Raw genomic sequence first — 21,206 nt, 5'->3', positions numbered from 1 at the left:
TATATACATATATACGCACGTATATGCTGGATATATGCACAGATGTGTACCATTATGCGGGCATTATATTATATACACATACATGTATTTTGTAGGAGGCGGCATTGCCTTTGGTGCAAAATCACTTGAGGAAATCGTCGGGTTCGAGTAATCCCGCGTCCCCTGGAACTCCGCCTCCTAGGGCGCAGAGCTCACCAGCTCGTTCGAAAGGTAAAGGTGACATTGACAATGCGGATGAAAACTTGGAAGAAGTTTATAAGTAAGTGACGGCCTTAATTCGATAAATCCTTATTGTTAGTCATTTTAATCTTTAAGCATTTCCCGCAGATCTTTAAGGCGTACGACGGCGGAGATACAAAATTATGGTTTTGAACGTTTAGAAAGAGCAACTACCAGCAAAGACAGTGGAATCAGCAATATGGCTGATGTCGAGGAAAAAATGGAAGGACTTACGTTATGCAACTCGGTAATTAAATAGTCGATATACTGGTTAATAGTATACTATGCCGTGAGAAGATGCGTCAGCATGCCGTTCGTTTCTCCTTTCTTTTCTTTTCCTTTCTTTTCTTTCTTCTCTTTTCTTTCTTCTCTTCTCTTTCTTCTCTTTCTTCTTTCTTTATTTCTTCTTCTTTTCTTTTGTCTATTAGGGTCGTTCGTCTTCTGTTTCTTCGCCCACGCAAAGGGGACGATCTGTGACTAACATTACAGTTAATGGTTCAAGCGATACGATCGCCGGGGATCTTATCCTACCTCAGGAAAATAATGGTTACAAAACGCATGGTATGTATACAATTATTTATAGGAATTATTTATAGGTTATTCATCGACTCGCGTATCTCTTCTTCGTTTAACAAATGTTAATATATCCGCGCAGGGTCATCACCCGATTCGATAAAAAGGCCAGAAGTTTTAGATAATATGATTAAAACGTTGCAATCCAAGATGACACAAACCGAAGAAAAAGTATCAGCTCTACAAGAATTTCAATTGTACGTTCGCGAAGGAGATGCTTTGTACATTAAACAGAATTTTAAGTATGTATTATGCTATTTATTAACTCGGCCATTCTATTCTCCATTACTACTACGATTACGAAAACTCTGATTACGAACTACGATTATGAAAACTTGGTTTTCCAGAAAGCTGCTCAAAACGTTGTTAGATAGTTTGACTAACGATAGCAAGAAAATGCAAGTAGAAGTACTTCAAACTTTAATCGATATGCTTAAATGTCCAGAACTTGTCGACAGTTTTTCCGTCTATCCTGAATTGCTGGTTTTAAAAGTAATTAACGCGTATAAATTAGACGACCAGAAACAAGATTCTTCCACTAGTAGCAATTCAAGATCTCCAGTAAGTCTGTCAATTAGTTTCTTGAATATATGTATAGACGATTATTAATAAATACCGTTCCTCTTGTCAGGTTCTCTGGATGGCGGAAAAATGTGCTGCAACGATAGCGATGGTTCTAAAGCCAGAACAAGTGATTCACCTAGTATCGACTATAATAACTACCGAACCATATCCCCTGAATATGGGCGCGATAAAAATGCTTCACAAGGTTGTGGAACATTGGGGTCGCGATGCGATAGAACCTCATTTGTCGAAAGTTATGCCCGGTCTCATCAAAGTAAGTTGACGTATATCGTACATATATGAATAAAAAAAATCTTCCTCTCGTTCTAACCTACAATGTTAATTATTACGTTTCTGAACAGGCGTACGATGACAATGAAAGCGCGGTACGTAAAAGCGCTGTGTTTTGTATGGTAGCGATACATTTGGCAGTTGGCGAAGAATTGTTGAAACCTCATCTCAGCTGCTTGTATACCAGCAAACTGAAGCTTTTAAACATTTACATACAACGCGCGCAACAAGCGAACAGTCAGCCGGCAAGCCCACGTAGCAATAGTAAAAATTAACTAACATCAAACTCCGCGACGCTTAGGATCGCGATACTTAAGAGATTTGCCCGTTTGAGTGCAAGGCATGAACGAATGCTGGTTAGCTTCCTCAGTAAGTCGAATCCGTGATGGCTACGATCGAGCAGTAAAACGATACATGTCGATGTTTTTCAATACGATAGACTGATCTACATGATTTCACGGCAAGGTGTATTAACGGCATACCTGAACTCCTGACAGTGATGTTGCACAAAGACAGGTAGTATGCAAGTTGTTTACGCGTATTGTTTCGTTTACGGAAAATCTATGCCTGTTTCAAAGACAGAATCGCTTTAGATATAAGGTTCATTGAGTCATAATACATGTATTTTTTATCGATACGTTACATCCTGATATTAAGTTGCAGCGTTGTTTCTTATTTTAAGAAAAGGGGGAGGGGGGGGGAAGGAAAAAAGAGAAAAAAAAGAGAAAGGAAAAAGCAACAGGAGAAGGCTCCTCCTCGTATCTTATCAAGCTCGCAAAACATATTATCGTGCCTCTTGTCCACTTTGCGATTTTATATACTTTGAATTCTGTTCGCGATATCTCGTTAAGATATTGTATATATTTACGTATGTATCTCGGTGTATCGTTGTGCATCCCGTAGAGTTGATTGCGGTCGTTCGACAGGAATGCGATGCCAATGACCTAAATATCGTCGATCTGACGTGAGTGAAAGTATGAGAAGACAGTGCGACATCACTGCCGAGAGAGAGAGAGAGAGAGAGACTCATATATACTTTGTAAGCGGAATATACGTGAATGCCAATTATATCGATACCGAGAAAGACATTGTATAAAAATACGTTATACGCTTGTTCGCCGATTTACAAACATCGCTAACAGTATCGCACCTTGCAATGGATAAGTTAGGAGAAAGGTGAAGACTCAAAGGTATCACGATGAAAAGTTCAAACTGAGTATAGGCGCTATGTTTGATATGGGTTCTGTACGAACAGTGAGAGTGAATAAATTTCATATAAAATATTTTCTTCGCATTTCAGCATTAACGACATAGAGAAGGCTCGCGCGGATATCGTATCTCTTAATAATTTGCATGCGTGCATAATACGATTGTCACGGGAGCAGCTCTCTTACATGCGTCGCGTAGATCGAGATGTTGAAAAACAAATCGTGAACATATTTGTTAAAAATCCATGTGCTAGTCAGATTTCCAAGGACGCACAATGACACAAGAGATGCAGACGAGATGGTGGAAAGTTTTACGAGCAAACAACAGGAACAATATTTGAACAGATAGAGTCTGCGAGAGAAACAGAGAGAATGCGATAGAGTGAATGAGAGATTATATGCGACGAAATCAGCAAAACTAGATTAGCAATGATTAGGGGAATGATATTCGAAACTAACGTTAATATTTAAACTATTCGTCACGTTGCCAATAATTAAACGAATGCTAAATCAAAGCTAACATAACGAGTTTAGTAATATTCTGTGCCATTGTCGTTTTTGTTTTATTTATATATAAGGATAAAATTATATATAAATATATACTTATCACCTTTCGTCTTTTCTTACTTACTAGTGGGTTCAAGTAACAGAATAATTTCACGATGAAATTGAAACTGAATGATCCAAGTATTAAAACGAAGAAAAGGAATAGACACTGCATTAACTAAATTTGATAATGTTCTCCAAAGACACGAATAGTATGCATAAATTACGTTGACGCATAACCCTTGTCGAGATTAGGAGGGAGGCAGACGTGTCTCGCATCTAATTCGATATGGTGTAAAACACATGATGGTAATGCGTATTGATATTCCAATAGGTGGCCAAATAGTGCCAAAAGCGTTATTGTGCGACAGAAGAGCAATTGGTTTCGAATCAATCGTCAATCAATAATCAATAATCAATAATCAAGTCGGACTATTTCTTTTACTTGGTGCCTTTGGTGTCGTCAGGACGAAATTTGTTCGAGGAGATCGTCTTTGATCGTCTTGTAAAAAGGAAAGGAAAAGCTATCGTTGAAGCGATTGTAGTCTGCAAGTAGCTAGAGAGCTCCTGTATTTGCTAATGTTGCGTAAAACGTACAGTGAAAGTTTTTCATTCGTTATTACGATGCAAAACAGAGAAAGAAATCGAATTATTTATAATCTTCGTGCTCGTTTAGCGACTTTGTCGTGGAACACGAGGACCCACATTTTCGTGAATCGATACATGTATCATCGACATCGTCTAAAAATGTATCACGTCTATTTTCATAAATTGCGCTAATCGCAAAACGAATTGTACGGACGCGAATCGTCTTTACCGTTTGCGGTTTCATTACAGGCAGGGTGAATAGTTTTCTCGTTCACGGGAAATCGTTACCGACGTTTTACATTTTACGGTATTCCGTGGATGGATTTTCGAGGGAAAAAACGTATGGAAGGTTACATACGTGTAGGATTTAGTGTGATTATTACCGATTTATCTAACATGAATATTTTAACGTTGCGTCTATCGATATTCTTTTCGTCATTCATTTGTCATTTGTCGTAATTATTTAAAAAAAAAAAAAAAGAAAAGAAAAAAGAAAAAACAAACGATTTAGGGTTTGACCTGGTGTGTGCGGATCGTGAGTGCGTGCGCGCGCGCGCGCGTGCGTGTGTGTATATATATATGTGTGCGCGTGTGTGTGTATATATATATATATATACACACACACACATACATATTATTAAATAATAATAGAATCTAATGTAATATTAATACGGATTAGGTAGCTCATCGTCACTGCCTGCAGCGTTGGTCGTGCTGAGTACACGTGGACCTTGGCACTGCTGGACACTGCGTAGTGTCGCGATCGTTTATAAAAAAGAGAAAAAGAGGAAAGCTTGTTTTGTTAAGTTTTTGAGCATTATTATTGACAACAGGATTTATATTATATTTACTAATGCGTGTATGATACGTAGATATAAATATATTATGACACATTATCGAGATCCTTGCCACTCTGTTTGCATCACGACGATGATATCAGGCTATACGAATTTACTCCATACGCTTAACTCGCTCGTTCATCCTGTGTACCTTTGCTTTTGTTACTTGATGCTGTAATAAGAGGAAAGAAAAGAAAAAAATGAAACACGAAAAGCAAGAACAAAGCATATTTCGTTGTAACTGAAAAAAGGATCGTCGTAAGAATTTCAATGTCCGCGCGCATCGCAATTAAACTTGATACATGCTAGAACTGAACACATGCTTTAATTGCTTCAAACAATTAGACGTAAGTGATTAAGCGTACTATGTCTGTCGTGGGAAATCGTCGCGATGTAAAAAGGATATACTCTTTCACGCGTGGCGTTAATAATCGAATTGGCGTATATTTGAAAATCAAATTGTAGGAATTTTTCCTTTCTCTGCGTGGAGAGAGAGGTCGTTTTGGTACTCGATATTATTAACATTATTATTATTATTTTTATTTTTATCATTATTGTTACTACTACTACTACTACTACTGTCACTGCTGCTGCTGCTGCTGCTGCTACTGCTGCTGCTGCTGCTACTACCACTACTACTAGTACTAGTTCTAGTGCTAGTACTACTACTACTAGTACTACTACCACCACTACTACTACCACTACCACCACTACTAGTACTAGTACTACTACTACTAGTACTATTACCACTACTACCACTACTACCACTAGTACTACACTACTACCACTAGTACTACACTACTACCACCGCTACCACCGCTACCACTACTACCACCACTACCACCACTACTACCACCACAACCACCACTACTACCACTAGTACTACACTACTACCACTACTACTACCACTACTACTACCATTACTACCACTACTACCACTGCTACTACCACTACTACCACTACTACTACCACTATCGCTACTGCTACTGCAACTGCTACTACTTCTTCGCTTTGTACGGTATTCATTTGAGTGCGACCAAATGAAATGAAAGGCAGACATGGCTATTAATTCTGTTATCGTGTTAATTTGATACTTGTTGCACGCACAGATGTACCTTTCATTCTATGGAATTTCCTCGACCGTGGATTTTCTTGCGTTCTTCCGTGAGAAGGAAATCGTTGGGAAAAAAAAGGGATAAGGAACAAAATATTCTCTGAATCGCCGATATATTTAATATGCTAACTTTACTAGTAGTGGAGAATATATTTTATATGAGAACGATCAATAGTCGATTGCTTCATACGTCTGTTAATAAATGAGATTTGAAAATACTTCCAGCCCGTGTTAAGCATACGTAGTTTAACTCTTTTTTTGTACGTCTTTCTTTTTCCAAAAGATCTTCAATCGGAAAAACCTGCGATAAGACAAGATGCACTAGTCCATTACATAGAATACTGTCCTATAGATGAAACAAACTCAGGATTGACAGAATTAATACGCAATATGTACTGCAGCAAAAAGACGTAAATAAATACTAAACTTTGCTATTTCGTTGCGATATTTTGTCCGACTATGTTTTATTATCGAATGTCGATCTTATGTCTTATATAGGAATGCGTACATTTACGAAACTCATGTAACTCAAAACTCGTATTTAATTTTCTTTCGTTGATTGACGAATTCGCGTCAGAATAAAGCCAATTGTCGTATACTTAAAAAATATTTGCATTTGTATTCCTTAAGCTATGTACAGACTACAGACTACAGACCTTGCGTGGCTGCCTCACTGTCGATAGCCGTTTCGCTCGAGTTGCCTCGTGCCCTGACGTAGAGCACGCCAGGCATCTTTGATCTCGCTAAAAAAACCGACAGTCGTTGGTTCGGCCCGCGGTGCAGCTACCTACCGGTTGCACATAGCTTTATATAAACCGCCCTAAATATCACGTGATGTTTATACAACTCACGTAGTATATATATTTCTATTCTCACGTAGTATTTCCGTACATTTCTATTCTCTTAAAATATCTTGTTGCTCGAAAGATTATCTTCAATTATATTTGTCATGTTACATATCATTCGTGTTTCGTATTATATAAATAGAACAAACTCGAGTAGTAATATCAATATTCGCGCGTAATTCACGCGAACCAATCAGCTTTCGGGATTTATAATTCCTTCGAAAGTTCATCAGTTGCCTCCCATTCGCGGTCGACATTAGCGGTTTTTCAAAGTGCTTAGAAAATTGCGTAAATAATGGTTATTGTTATGATTATAGCAAGAAAGCAACGTGCTGCTTTCGAAAGTTTTTATTGATTCGTTGAATTTTATCGTAAATTCAGCATTCATCGTAAATAATTCATCCACGTCACATCTAAATCGGTAAGTAGAAACTACGCTACTAATTTCTATTTGAATGTGCGATAACCAACAACTTGCGACGATTGTTTTCGCTTTTCGCTTTTCGCTTTGCGCTTTTCGCTATGAATGGAATGGAATATATAGTTATAAATTACAATATTTAGCAGTTTCGAAAAATATGATTTTATTAGAAACATTCTATGAAATTCTGCAATGGTACGTATATACGCCATATAGATGTAGGTATATACATGTACATATGTACTTACACATACATGTACAATCGAAGAATACAAGCGTACTATATAGATACAAGGATACAAAGTACATTCTTATAAATTTCTATTCTGTTCGCATATTCACGCATATTTATATTACGAAAAAACGAATGAAAGAGTGGAGAGAAAAAAGAAAGGCACTTGTCGAACCAAAAACTTCGATATACGTATATGTTTTTAGAGATCTTCTTAGGCGAAATTGGCGTTTGATAAACACATTCTTTTCGATCATAGACTATGCTCCTCACTTTTCCTTCTACTAATGGCGATAATCATGGAGGATTTGGTTGCATCTTTGCTCGCGATAGTTTCGCTTTTCCAACAATTTACGGACAAGCTGAATTTCGCTAAAAATCAATCGACGCTTGGACATGGATTTCGCGTGACTTTTGTCGAGTATCGAATAGCCGATACTTTGAGAAACATTGCGGGTGCACCGATCGCGGCTATCGCATCCGATACAAATGCTCATGTTCGATTAGTCAACGACTAAGAATGTCCGTAAACTGGCGACGATTAATAAACTGGTAAAAAGGTAGTTTTGTGCGTTCGATCAGTGGTCCATTTTCGGCCATTCGGTAGACACCAAGAGATAGTTTATAAAAAGGCATGGTAAAAAAGTGATGTGTATATCAACTTGAATATCAAACGGGAGAAAAATGTCGTAGAAAAAGGGACGATCGTAAGATTTAGGTATCTAGTTTAAGTAGATGGGCGCCATTGGAAAGAAAGCAAGTCCGTAAGTTGGAACAAACCGATAGATTTGTTCGGCGTTAATGATTTACACAACGCAGCGCCTGCGCCTGCGCTTCGATACAATGTATGTATGTACATATTGGCATTTGAAACTATACGCTCCATAGGCAAAACAGGATACTGCTTCCTCTCGTTGCGCGACTTTGTCCTTGTCTATATTGGTAAATCACAGCAAAGTTGTTAACAATTAGTTTGCAAAAGGGGAATGCTATGCTATTGCCTGGAAACGGCAAACGATCATAAGGTATTTCGCGAGACGATCTACGGCGCGACGCGAGCAAAAAATTAAAGTTGGCCGCGCACTTGGCCTGCGTTCCCGAACGAAGGATGTTTTTATCGTCTTCTTCTACGGCCACCCCCATATACATTTTTATAAAGGCAAAAGGGAGGCTATATCAGATCAACGTATAATACTGTTTTATAGTCTCGCGTACAGTCGTTCGCTAGAGCTTTTTGGTAAAAAATTCCCGTCTGGCTGCTTCTGCAATATCGCGTTGCAAGCACATGCCGTGCCTATTATCATCAATCGTCTCATCGTCTCTATACCTGTATACACAGACACGTCTATATGTATATCACGAATTCACGCGTATGTAACGTATTATACTATCGTTTGCCTCTTAAAAAAGTTATTCTTCTTATCGCGGAACAAACGTAGGCCAGTGATGGCAGAAATTTATCGATTCGCCGGATTCGTTTATATCAGTCTACAAATATACGTTAACAAATTTTCCTGGAATTAGCAACAAGCGAGGCTATTCGTCCACCCTATATATATCCTGGTCGATGGGCGAAACGTTTGCGAGACGTTGGCCGTGTTTCGTCTAGCCTCGAAATATATCTGTTCTCTCTTCCATTCTCTCGTCATACGGCTCCTTTCCTCTAATCTATGTTCTGCCGCAATTAATTCGCAGCGAAACACTCAATTATGAAACTACACAGCTTCGTAATATATTTATACTCTCTCTCTCTCTCTCTCTCTCTCTCTCTCTCTCTCTCTCTCTCTCTCTTGTCTTCCTGCCTCGGCTCTGCAAAGTGCTCTATCTTCGATCTTGATCTCAACGATATCGAAGTAGCTTCGCTTTCGCAAAAATCTGATCTCGTATCCTCGCGCTTCGTGTTTTACAGAGGTAACAACTTTAAATAAAAATCCGGTAATCCGTGTGTCATGTATAGAAGAAACGTTATATGTACATACAGCTAAGAACTCTTCCTCGCCACGAACCCCCCCAGCCACATGGAAGAAAACATCTACACGTTTTGTATGGTTTTCGGGTTCAACGGTTCCGTGGCGGATTTGTCGATACGCTGTTGCTTTCTCTGTGCCCGCCGTTTCTTCGTTTTCGCCTCGGCACCCACTGCTAGGAAATGATTCTGGAAGTACTCCTCGATCTCCGAAAGCTTCTTGCCGTGAGTCTCCGGAAGCAATAGCCACACGAACACCACGGCCGTTATGGAAACACCAGCGAAGAACCACTGCACGGCATGGGATCCTACGATCGTATGAAAAATGTACGAGAATAGAGTTAGAGAATTCCCATTTCCATCTAGAGTTTTCGTACGACTGCATAGACGAGTTTTACGTATTCAACATACGGCGGCAAACTAAAAACGCATTTTCTCACAGAGTCGTGTAAAAACGTCTCTGCTCGGTGTACCGATGTGGCACTCGCGCAAGGAATGAACAAGATGCGAAGCATTTCTATATATTATAAATATGGTATTTATCAAACTGATAAATTATTTATCACACAAGATATTGCCATAGGCGGTGAATCTACCACCTGCTCGTTTCATAATCTCTCGGAGATACGCTTCTATGAAATTGCTTTTTTTTCTTTCTTCCTTTTTCTTTTTTCTACACGTATACCTAATACTACATTTTTACGTTTAAAAAAAGTTTCTTAGCAGTTGCCTGGTGGCTATCTTTCCAAGCATACATACGTCTGACAACGAGTCGAAGATATTACAATTGTATAAAATTGAAATATTACTACAACTAAATCAGAGAAGACCGGCGACACTAAAAATAAGAGTTACTTAATCCGAGAAAAATTCGCTTTTATTCGCTTTTTATTCGAGTGAAAAAGCTGAAAGAGACTTTACCGTTCCTTTACTATCGAGAGAGAATTTAGTATGGTAAATGGTGAAAATTTGTTTGTTGCCGACAGCGGTTGTGAAATTCGTTCAAATTGAAATAACTGGCCGTGAACTTCTAGCTTCTGTAAAATATCGTATACATACCACCAAGGAAGCTTTGTAAGCTTCTGTAACTTTGCAGAGCAGCAAACATTAGCAAGTTGGCTATGGAATAACTGATGGAATGGGCGATTCCTCGGATGTCGGTAGGGAATAATTCGGCCGTCATGGTCCAAGGAATAGTCAACATACCGACCATAGACGTGCAAACGTAAAGTAACAGACATACAACAGGAACCTGGCAAACAAATAGACAACGCGGTAAGGATGATTTACAATTTGGTCGTACGATTATTCAAGAATACACGCACCATTTAGCTTGGAAGGCTTACCCAGTATCCAGAACGATCGCCGTTCTTAATAAGATAGGTGTAGTAACCGGAAACGGTCATGCAAAAGGCCATTCCCAAAGACGAGATTATACAGAGGAGCCGCCTCTTGTACCGCCTTAGCAGCCAAGTATTCACCATCGAACACAGGAAACGAGTTACACCAACTAGAATCGAGGCTATGTACGCGTCCACGCCGGAACCGACTTCCTGAATGACAGTGATTACGATTAATCACGAAACGCAGCATGTATAATCGAATCGGTGATCTGACTATGCTGTGAACGTCGAGGAGAAATAGTTATTTACTTGGAACCAGGTGACAGCGTAGAAGAGAGTGATATAGATGCCGGAAAACTGTTGGAAGGAGAAGAAGAGGAAGAGTATCGTTAGCGGTTTCCATCCTGTGGGCTTCAAGAATCCCCTGAGTTTAGTGGAGACACCGCCGTGTTTGCTCTTTCTTTGTTCGCTCAATTTAATCTCGTTCTCCTTCACGATCGTATTGAACTGCGCCTCCGCGGCGGACACCTTGCCCTGCTTCGCCTCGTGCTTGTACAGCCTGCGATTCAAACACGATAGAGCGTTCGGAATGCTTACCTCTGTGTTACAGCGAATATTCGACCTCTGTGGTCTAGCAGTATTCGACCTAGCGAAAATCAGTTTTCTATCTGTTTTCGCGTCGTACGCGTAGCGAAATAAGCCGGCCTCTCGTCTTTATCGATATTCCCTGCCGTTCGTTTCACTCGGATTCTACCACTACCACTACCACTAACTACTAACCACTACCACTACCGCTATCCACCACCACCCCCATTATCGTCACTGCTACTGCTACTGCTACTAATACCGCCGACATAGATCGGAAAACCGATCGCTTTCATTCGCTTTTCCTTACCATTCCAATGATTTCTTCGCATCCTCCAATCGTCCCTTAGAGACGAGCCATACAGGCGATTCCGGGACGAACAGTTGCACCAAAATGATTGGCACGACGGCGTAGATTATGCCCAGCCAGGCCACCAGTCTCCAATGAATGTATGCGCCCTTCAAGTACGAAAGGACCATGCCAAACGAGGCCAAAGTTGGACCGAAAGATATCATCGATCCTCTGAGTTCTGGTCTTGCGACTTCGGTGATGTAGACGATGGCTGGCGAAGTTGCCAGAGCCGTGGCTAGCCCGGACAACAATCGACCGACTAAGATCATCGGGATATTGGTCGACAGCGCTATGAGAATCCAGCCTGCGATAAAGGGCACGGAGCCGAATTGAAGGGTCCGCAATCTTCCCACCGTCTCCATTAGAAATCCTCCTAACAAGGCACCCAAAGGTGTGCTGACTACCACCACGCTGGCTGAAAATTGATCGCGTTTAACGTCGCTGATATACCCGCTAATAACAACCAGTCGTCATTCGCGTCTCGTCGATGTCGAATGTCTGCTGCAAACAACCGACGTTCTATGTAAAAGAGGTTGTGTTGCAGTCGTTTGGAAAAGAAGCGCGTCTCTGTGTAAACTGGCCAGTCGTTCGATCAACCTGCTAGATCGAATCTCGCTCTTATTCGATCGTAACGTTTCGCCTACCATTCTGCTGGTCGTTACGAAGCGACAAAGACCAGTAGTGAAATGCTAATGAAAATGTAATTTAGCCGATAAAATAGAAACTCGTAAACCGAGTTACGCCAGTTATTATTTCGTTCGGCGACTACTCACCTCTCTCGCGGGTGTAACACCTCGCGTTATACTCGGCTCGACGCAATCACTCTGTTATTTCGCAAATTTTAGTCGTCGCTATTCCTTGTATCGTCGTTATCAACGCGCCTAACAAGTTGCTTACCGATCCAGGAAGTCTGTTCTCGCGTTGCGTGCAATTCCGCGTCCTCGGCCTCAAGGTGGGGAATCAAAATAGCCGAATAAGCCATGGCTAGTCCTACCGATATATGGAAAGACGCGGCAATGATGCAGGAAGCGATCTAAGGATAGATGAGATCTGACGTTGGATCGGTCGTTGTTCCAGACTTACATTATACACATCGTATTTCGATGTTTATATCGATGATGATATTATACCTCGTGTATGGCATTTTTAATGGTAGTAGGCTCGACGAAGCCTTTGTTCAGACTTCTGCTCGATACGATCGCGTCTTTGAAACGTTCTCTCTCGTTCTCCTCGATGTTCTTCGATGCCTCGCGCTCCACACTGAAACACAAAGAGCCCGCCCGTCACCAACTCTCCCCGTCCAGCCCTCTTCTCTTCTCTTCTCCTCTCTTCTCCTCTCTTCTCCTCTCTTCTCCTCTCTCTCCACGAAATCATGTCCGCCGATTAAAACGTTACGACATTAAAGACGGTTCCACGCCGAACAAAGCATAGCTTTCCATGTGTCGATGTATTTTTTATAACGCGCATCAACAACATTTTCGAGATTAAGCGAACCCGTTCGCTTCTTTATTCGGTTGTCAAGAACCTGAACGCTGCACCGCGATATACCGGGATGACGATATGCCAATATATGGGCTGGCAGATAGATGCACGCTTTACGCGCCACAATTTACGATTGCGATAAAGCGTTTCCATTTCTCGGTAGCTCTATCTCGCTGGCATACGCGAACCCGCTCGCTACCCGTCGATTAATTTGTCGCTTGACCGCTGTTCCGTCCAACGTTAACAATGTCAAAACTGTACACGCGTAGCTACGCGTAGCTACGCGTAGATACGCGTGTATATAGAATTTGCAGGCGATCGTGTTTCGCAACGGTGACATCACGCGTATCACGGTTTATCGTGCACGCAAGATGTTTATATCGCTGGAACTGGTAATTACGTACGGATAGATTTATAGCAGCTGGCGATCTATGGCGACAAGTTAAATCGATCGATGACCGAGAGACATATCGAGAAAGCGTGTTTGTGCATCGTTTAAACGCGACACAGTGACGGACAGGAACAGATGTGGCAATAATTAAGTCGCTTTCCGACAAACAACGTTCGATAATAATAGAAATAATTCGTTTAGAAGCGAAAGTAACGAGACGCAGGATTATTTTTCGCCGGAGAACCGACAACAGTATGCGCGAGCGTTGTGTAACCGGCGACCGCTGCAAATGGAAACACGCCTCGCGACTAAGCTGTCGGGCCTTAACTCGGCTCAATTAAAAGCGGCTGGAGGAATTAACGCGCGTTAATTCCAGCATTTCCCCGTCCATGAATACAACGGAGTCGAACGCTTTATTACTCGACACCGACGCACGGATCGCGTCCATCTAACGTACATTCGTATCTTTATCATATCGTACTTTTGCAACTTTCGTAACTTTCGTTGCTGAGCGCGAGATAGAGAAAATCAAAATTATACAATTTCTTCGCTAGACAAACGGACCGCACCAAGAAGCGAGTCGGGGGTAAATTATCTCGAGCATTTATCGATCGGCGAAAAAGTCGTGTAAACTGTCTGGAAAACGGCATCGACTCTGCCTCTCGATGAAAACGATTTCGAAAACGCGTTACGCGTTACAACAAGATTAGGTATGCGCATTAGTAACCGAGCATTGGACAGACGACTCTCCGACACATCGCCGATAATTATAACAGCTTGTCAGAATGAAACTATTTAAACAAGTGACAAGTTTAAACAAGTGAAATGGCGCTCGATAATTTCTTACGAGTGCAAACGAGCGTATAACGACGGACACGATGCAAGTAACAACGGCATCCGTAATCGATGAAACGATTACGTACGTACCGACGTGCGTATATACCTAGCACAGGGATGCTGTGGTGCGTTTGCAACCACAGAAATGTTGCCAATTGCTGTATTCGCGCAAGCGTTTGATATTAGACAAGGATGCTTGCGTAAGCATCTCAGGTGCTGCTTGTTCTCATAATTTATTTAATTTTTTGCATCGGTGTAACAAGCTCGCCGCCTTGTCCCGTACGCACGCCTTGGCGCTTCAACCAAGCAAAGATAGTTTGCCACCAAATGAAGGGGGCTACTAACGATAATTCGCCCGTAAGACGAAAGATGGCAAGGATCGGTTGCCGGTATAAACATATCAAACATATATACGATATCTGTTCGATATCTAATGAACCGTGTACGAATCGAGCGTGGCTGGCGAAAAACGCTAACTAAACTTGTCGACGAGACGAGCCTCTTACAGTCGCTCGTTCGAGAGACGTTGATGACGGGCAGGGGGGGGGGGGGGCGGGGGGGAGTGTTTAACAAGCGAGTGTTTAACATAGTCGGCTTAATACGATCGGTTCGTAATACGCGTTACCGGAGGCTACGCAGCTACCTGCGAGGCTCTGCACGGAAATTCCCAGCGACCATAACGCGCTTTAAACCCTTATCGAGTGTGTACCGATACATGCTGCCATAAAAATTATTACGCACAGTCAGTTATAAAGGAGTCTCGGCTCGATCCCTTGCCTGACAGACAGCCGCCTTATGACTTTGTAAGATTATCGGTGCTAGCTGGAAAGTGGCAATTTCTTAGCCTCCCAATCATATATCGATAAATCGGTATCTAAAACTCGGCTATGTAATAAAACGCACGGGATATACGTGCCTGACAGATGTTGGACAACTCTTCTAAGAATAGCAATGCCGTAGAAAGGCCAGGCATTTACTATTCGCGCGAATATATATCTTTTAGCGGTGACATCTTTAGCCTTAGCCATAGCGTATCGAAACGTAAAGTAACGACGACATGGCGAATTTTGAGATTAGCGGGGCCGTAGCCCGACTAACTCGGCTTAGCCGTGCAAATGGAAATTTCGAGAGAATCGAAAGTAGTAGGGACAAATTTATTCGAAACATTTATATGCCAGGTTGACTATACTCGAAATAGAAAAAGAAACAATAACGCGCAGTTGTCATCACTGGACAACTCGGTGCTAAGCTTTTTATCACGACCAAGAGTATCAAATGACGTCACTTGGCGTTATTTCGACTCTAGTTTCCTTCTAGATAGCGATAGCCGGTTCTCCCTTTCGCGCTTCTTTCCTCTTTCTTTCGCGTCGTGATATTTTAAATGCGAGCCTTGCCAAGCAAAGTAAGAAGAACAAATATAAAGGGTTACGTCAGACAGAACGTATCGTACCTAGTTATTGTTAGATCGACTCCGTTCATTATCGACGTCGTGACTCTTTGTTTGTTACGTGACGCGATCGATCGTAAGTCGGTCGTTTGAGTTTGATAGATAAGATGGACGGAAGAAACGTTTGGAGGGCACGGTGGAAAAATTTCGTTGACTCGATATCACGACGCTTAAGATTCGCGATCGGAAAACGCTCGATCCTCGTGCCTTATTTCCTTTCAGCCTAGTACGTATGCGCGTATTATCGCGGTAACAGTAATTTACCTATCCAATCCTATGGATTGTGCAAGTAGAATACCTGGCGCGTACGAGCGTATTTTCTAAATCGCAGCAGTGACAGAAGAATGCAGCTTCGCACGGTTTAACTCTCTTAGTGCCAACTATTACAGCCACACGTCGCTTATTGTCAGCGTTTCGCGGTTTTGCGTTTTTCGTTTTTTCGTTTTTCGTTTTTCGTTCGGTGTTTACAAGTTCCCATTATCAGTTGCGTCCGTTTATGTAACACATGCCCCGAGATATCTCAATTATATTAGCAGAAACCGTACACAACCCTGGATCTCGAATCCCAGATCCCAGGTGCCAGGTGCCAGGTGCCAGGTGCCAGGTGCCAGATCCCAGCGCATGGTTAGATCAGAGGTTGTTTTCCGAAATCGAGATGACGATTCGTAAACATGAATGTAGCTTGCTCGTGTCTATAATTTCATTCAATTTTCCCATTTTGCGTACTTCTAATACGTTCGATACGGTCACCATCCTCATCGAGAATTCACTTCTCTTTGCGGAAAATATCTCGCGTTTCGTCTTTTGTTATTTGCGTTGACACATTCTTTTCTTTTTCTTTTCTTTTTCTTTCCTTTTTTTTCTGTTTAACGCGACTCGACGTTGATAACGTCGTGGAAGAAAGGACAACGACGAACGATATTGCGATTTAAACGTATCTGTCTTGCTGACGCGTTCAAAACAAGAGTATCGGCGATTTATCGGCTGGCAAAACTGGTTCTCCGGACCGGAGAACGAGTCGTCTTCCTGTTATTCCCCCGAACGAGTTTCGTGTGCTTTCGTTCGTACTTGGCCTTCTGAAACATCCATCCTACATCCCGTCAAAATTTTATATAGCATCCACTTCATTGCCAAGTGGATCACATACAACGGCTACCGTCGTTAATCAAATACACGGTCGATGGTCGAAAGAACGATCGAAATCCCGAAGGACGCTTTCCAAAATTCCCGTCGTACGTCGTATCGCCGTTATACGTGCGCGAATAACGAAAACAGATTCGATTAGGTTCTCTCGCTCGAGGACAGCCAAGCAATCACAATAACGTATTCGCTATAGGATGTCGCCATCCTCTGAATTTTCGATCGACGATTACCCTTGCTCGCTGTTATGAAATAGAAACCGATCGGTCGACAAAGTCAACGGAACGCGTGATTTTCACCACCTCTTTCGTCGAACGATCGCGTATTTGGCTAGCGTGGGAAACGATACAGGGCCTCCGACGATCCATAAATCGATAAAGAGGAAAATATTAAAACTAGTAGCATAGCGAGGCGCGTCGAACGTTAACAGCGCTGAACCCGCTATATCGAATTTAGCCTAACTAGCAGATGATATTCGATAAATCAGAAAGAATCGTCGATCGGAGAAGATTGTCTGACAAGCGCGCGATACAAAATGGTTTATACCCACTAGAAACGATACCGTCGAGGAACGCAGAAGGCGTTCGCTGTGTGAACAACCGTTCTCTCTAACGCAGATGGAAAGGCATAGACACGATCACGAGAAAGGGGAAAAGCGAAAGAAAAACCTCTACGAATCAGCGCTGTCGATGAAACCTGTTGGCAAATTTGACAGCTGCTCGTACCTGACGCGCCACGGATCGGGCCAGGTCGACGAATTAGACGAATATATTATTTTTTGCTCCGACAAGATTATTTACTACAAAGGCTGTGCACTTGCTGTTATTATATACTTTGATTTCTTACTGTTTGACCGTTGCATTCGATTTACGTATCTCCATCCATAGATCGTTATCGAGCGTGTGTAAACACATTTTCTTAAGCAAGACTAACCTCAGCGAATAAGGATCCATAGCTGCTGTTTCTTATGCCTCTTTTTTCCCACCACTGCTGCTGCTACACGTGTGTTGTATTTAGCTGCGCCTGCTGACTTTTTCTTTGATCAACGCGCTAGTCAATCTCACCTCTTCTGGAAACAGCCTCCTCCCCCTGTTGTCTGTCAACTGAGAACGTGGATTTCGTACTCGGTCACCACCATTTTACGTACACTCTAGAAAAAAAAACATCGAATAGGATTTTATCAATTATATTTAGATTTTATCGATAGGATTTGGCCAATTTCTCTTCTCCGTTGCACGAAACAATCGCCACACGATCGAACGCAGTTCGTTAGTTTGCGTAATTCTCGGCGCGAAAGCGCACATTGTCGTCGGTTGTCGCGACAACGTCCGTCTCGAAGGAGGCCCGAGACCACGGAATACCATCGTGGCTAGTGACACGGTAATTTCGTTGTTGAAACCGCCGTGCGTGGCAGCGCACTGACTTTCTATGATGCGAGGCAGATTTTTTACCTTCTTTCCTATACAGCCTACCACGTATACAGCGTGTATCCCTCTCGAAGAGAACGCGCGACTTTTCCTTCGCGAATTTTCCTCCAGTACGCGGCTTCGATAACGCTACACACACCTAGCTACCACTCTACGCCGCTAAGCCGATCGAAGTCGTCGACCGAATCAAGCGAGCAAGCAATATTCCACGTTCCAAAATACAGCAGCAGTTTATTAACTCGTGAAAAAGTTATCTCGCTAAAATCGGTGTTCGACGATCGACGAACCTAACCCTCGAACGATAACGGGTTCGATTCGAGGAACGAGCGCCGATTAAATCGCGACACGCAGCTGTGCTGTGCAACTCGAGAATCGACCGTGTTTTCTCGATCTTTGGAAATCGTCCGTTTCTTTTCTCTGGTCGTTAATGCCACTTCTCCCGCAACCAAGAATCGCATCGAGATTGCCGGTTAACGAGTACCACGCGATTTCTCGAATCGTTCGATTCTGATTCACGATCGAGATAATGTCTTTACGCCCGATTGCATAAGAGATTCGCGTGCTCAGGTCCGTCACGTGATACGCAATTAAGGACCAGATACTTATTAGGTGTTATTTGTCAGGCGACTTATTCCGCCGTTCCATATATTTAATTACAGTGTATTTTGCGCTTGCTCGATATTATCTCGCAGCTCGATATTATATCGTTTCGTTCGATCCTTTATTACATCATTTTTAATCTGTAGGCCATGTTTCGCATACTCAAACTAATTATCGCAGATTAGTCGCCGATCCTATATTAAATAAAACGTTAAAATAGATTAATTTTACAATGGCCATCGTTATCTCGTTTAATCGCCGATACAACAACGATTAAACGGTGCAAGATAATCCACGCGTCTCGCACTTGTGTGGCAATTTATCTACTCGACACTACTCGAAAACGTGACAAAACGTTGCAAAATAATTATTTTAATCTTTGCGTCATGTTTAATCTGTACAGTTTTTATAATGTTTGCCTGAACATCGTGAACATATTTCTCGATTTCAAGTACGCCATTCCTACGTATTATTTCTACGTATTATTCCTACGTATTATTCCTACCGTTTGTTTTTCATTCGAACGTCAAAACGACAATCGTCTACGTGTAAATCTCATTGTACATGAGCGACCAGGTCAGAGGTCAGAGAGTAAAATTGGATTCGCACAAAGCAAAGCGGCACGCGCTTCGTTTACGTACAGGTGCGGCGTAGCAAATATTACGTCATTTACACGAATAAATCACTCGCGCTAACCATAAAGATACTTTGTTGTACTTTGCAACTATCGCAACGTATTTAATCGTATTATAACGTCGGCCAGAGAAGGTAGTGGAAACGAAACAGAGGAGAGCCCGAGGAAACCATCGTTTTATACTTTATACTCTATACTCTCTGCTCTATACTCTATACTGTATACTCTATACTCTACAGTACCTATACTACCCTATACTACCCTGTACTATACATTCTGAACGATTTGGCCGAACCAAGCATTGGATCGATTTGACAACAAATCATGCTAAATATTTTTCCAATAATTTTCACACAATCTTCGAATAAGAATCGCGAATATCTAGTATATACGATGCATACGATACAATGTATAGGTTCGAGGTTTAGGTTAGATTCGATTATTTAAAGCGTCGTATATTACCCTCATCGAGATATCGAAGTAGGCGTAGGTCACTGTCACACAGAGTGTCTATTTTTGAACGATCGATCGTGTGTTCGCACGAGTGCGAAATGTTCGCATAACGTACAGAGTACGCGAGTTCCATCGAACCTCCGGCAAAGACTGTTCTCGAAAGCGGTTCTTCTTCGTCTTGGAAAGCTTCGTTTGAAACACGATTTGCCATGTCTGACTTTCAACGGACAACTCGTAGCAGAGTTTCAGCTCGCGGTCGATTTCTCACATCCGTACTCGAGACTAAAAACCCGAAACCTGCCCCTTTCACCGATTCTATGCGAGAAATAACGAGACGACGACGGAAGGATCGATCGTGGAAAAGTCAACGGCACACAGGACCGTATATACCTTCGTGTATCCGTCGCATCGATCCATTTCTAAATTGTTTTTAATTCAAAAGAAATGTCCTATCTTCTCCGTTCGTTGCGTATACGCGTCGATAAAACACTCGACAAATCTAATCGTAAATGTACGTTGTGCATTGCAAACAAATTGGTACTCACCTCCTAGAGTAGCGACTTTTCTTCTTCTATTTTAAATTCGATCCTTAAGCCTACTTCTTTCGCACTTCTTTCTTTGCCTTTCTTTTGCCAATGTTCCCCCCTATCTCTCTCTTTCTCTCTCTCTCCCTCCCTCTTTCTATCTATCTATCTATCTATCTATCTATCTATCTATCTATCTCGCGCACGCACGTTTTCTTCCTCCCTGCCAATAGAATAGAGCAGAAGCTTCGTTCGGTCGTTCGTTCGGATACGAACGGCTCCCGACGTGCAGTGCGCGGTGGCCAATACGCGACTGAAGGCTGGCAAACTGCGAACGCTTGCCTCGCGGTCGATCGTCCCTTCCCGTTGCCGGCGCTACGATGTCTGTCTTCTGCGCTGCTATGGTACATACATACATACATACATATAGATTTATATTACTGGCGACAAAGCGAGCAATTTAAGGGTTGCTAACACACATGGAAAATAGAATGCACAGAGCTCCGGCTGATACCCGATACTGCACGATGCTAAACTAAAGCAACAAACGATGATATAAAGTACTGGTGGACAATGACCCATTCT

General features: G+C 42.1%; 4 protein-coding genes across 15 annotated transcripts in view; 2 read left to right on the top strand and 2 right to left on the bottom strand.

The window, feature by feature from the left end:
• Positions 1 to 4,891, top strand: part of LOC126873494 (CLIP-associating protein 1) — a 28,322-nt gene extending 23,431 nt beyond the window's left edge. For all 11 annotated transcript variants that reach the window (XM_050634392.1, XM_050634397.1, XM_050634390.1 and 8 more), the window contains 7 exons: positions 96 to 259; positions 328 to 466; positions 648 to 780; positions 875 to 1,034; positions 1,140 to 1,353; positions 1,424 to 1,630; positions 1,719 to 4,891. In XM_050634392.1, coding sequence (XP_050490349.1) covers positions 96 to 259; positions 328 to 466; positions 648 to 780; positions 875 to 1,034; positions 1,140 to 1,353; positions 1,424 to 1,630; positions 1,719 to 1,922 — 1,221 coding nt within the window. In that variant the 3' untranslated portion in view covers positions 1,923 to 4,891. The remainder of the gene's footprint in view (positions 1 to 95; positions 260 to 327; positions 467 to 647; positions 781 to 874; positions 1,035 to 1,139; positions 1,354 to 1,423; positions 1,631 to 1,718) is intronic.
• Positions 4,892 to 4,953: 62 nt separating this feature from the next.
• On the bottom strand, positions 4,954 to 6,592 carry LOC126873106 (sericin-1-like). Its single transcript, XM_050633630.1, has 3 exons — positions 5,715 to 6,592; positions 5,438 to 5,606; positions 4,954 to 5,000 (listed from the first exon to the last, which is right to left on the bottom strand). Exons 1-3 carry the CDS (start codon positions 5,886 to 5,888, stop codon positions 4,954 to 4,956), a joined length of 390 nt encoding a protein of 129 aa, XP_050489587.1. The 5' UTR covers positions 5,889 to 6,592.
• Positions 6,593 to 6,598: 6 nt separating this feature from the next.
• Positions 6,599 to 21,206, top strand: part of LOC126873508 (facilitated trehalose transporter Tret1-like) — a 35,235-nt gene continuing 20,627 nt past the window's right edge. For both annotated transcript variants that reach the window (XM_050634452.1, XM_050634450.1), the window contains exon 1: positions 6,599 to 7,208. The gene's annotated coding sequence lies outside the window, so the exon portion shown is untranslated. The remainder of the gene's footprint in view (positions 7,209 to 21,206) is intronic.
• On the bottom strand, positions 7,347 to 20,986 carry LOC126873511 (facilitated trehalose transporter Tret1-2 homolog). The gene is made up of 9 exons (XM_050634458.1): positions 20,643 to 20,986; positions 17,917 to 18,133; positions 12,817 to 12,946; positions 12,584 to 12,719; positions 11,645 to 12,101; positions 11,059 to 11,308; positions 10,753 to 10,959; positions 10,466 to 10,658; positions 7,347 to 9,714 (listed from the first exon to the last, which is right to left on the bottom strand). The coding sequence occupies exons 2-9, from the start codon at positions 17,934 to 17,936 to the stop codon at positions 9,473 to 9,475; spliced, it is 1,635 nt and encodes a 544-aa protein (XP_050490415.1). The 5' UTR covers positions 17,937 to 18,133; positions 20,643 to 20,986; the 3' UTR covers positions 7,347 to 9,472.

Source organism: Bombus huntii, chromosome 14 (genome assembly GCF_024542735.1).
Source record: "Bombus huntii isolate Logan2020A chromosome 14, iyBomHunt1.1, whole genome shotgun sequence".
Taxonomy (NCBI): Eukaryota; Metazoa; Arthropoda; class Insecta; order Hymenoptera; family Apidae; genus Bombus; species Bombus huntii.
The sequence above is the reverse complement of the archived record's forward strand: the minus strand, read 5'-3'. Positions and strand labels throughout refer to the sequence as shown.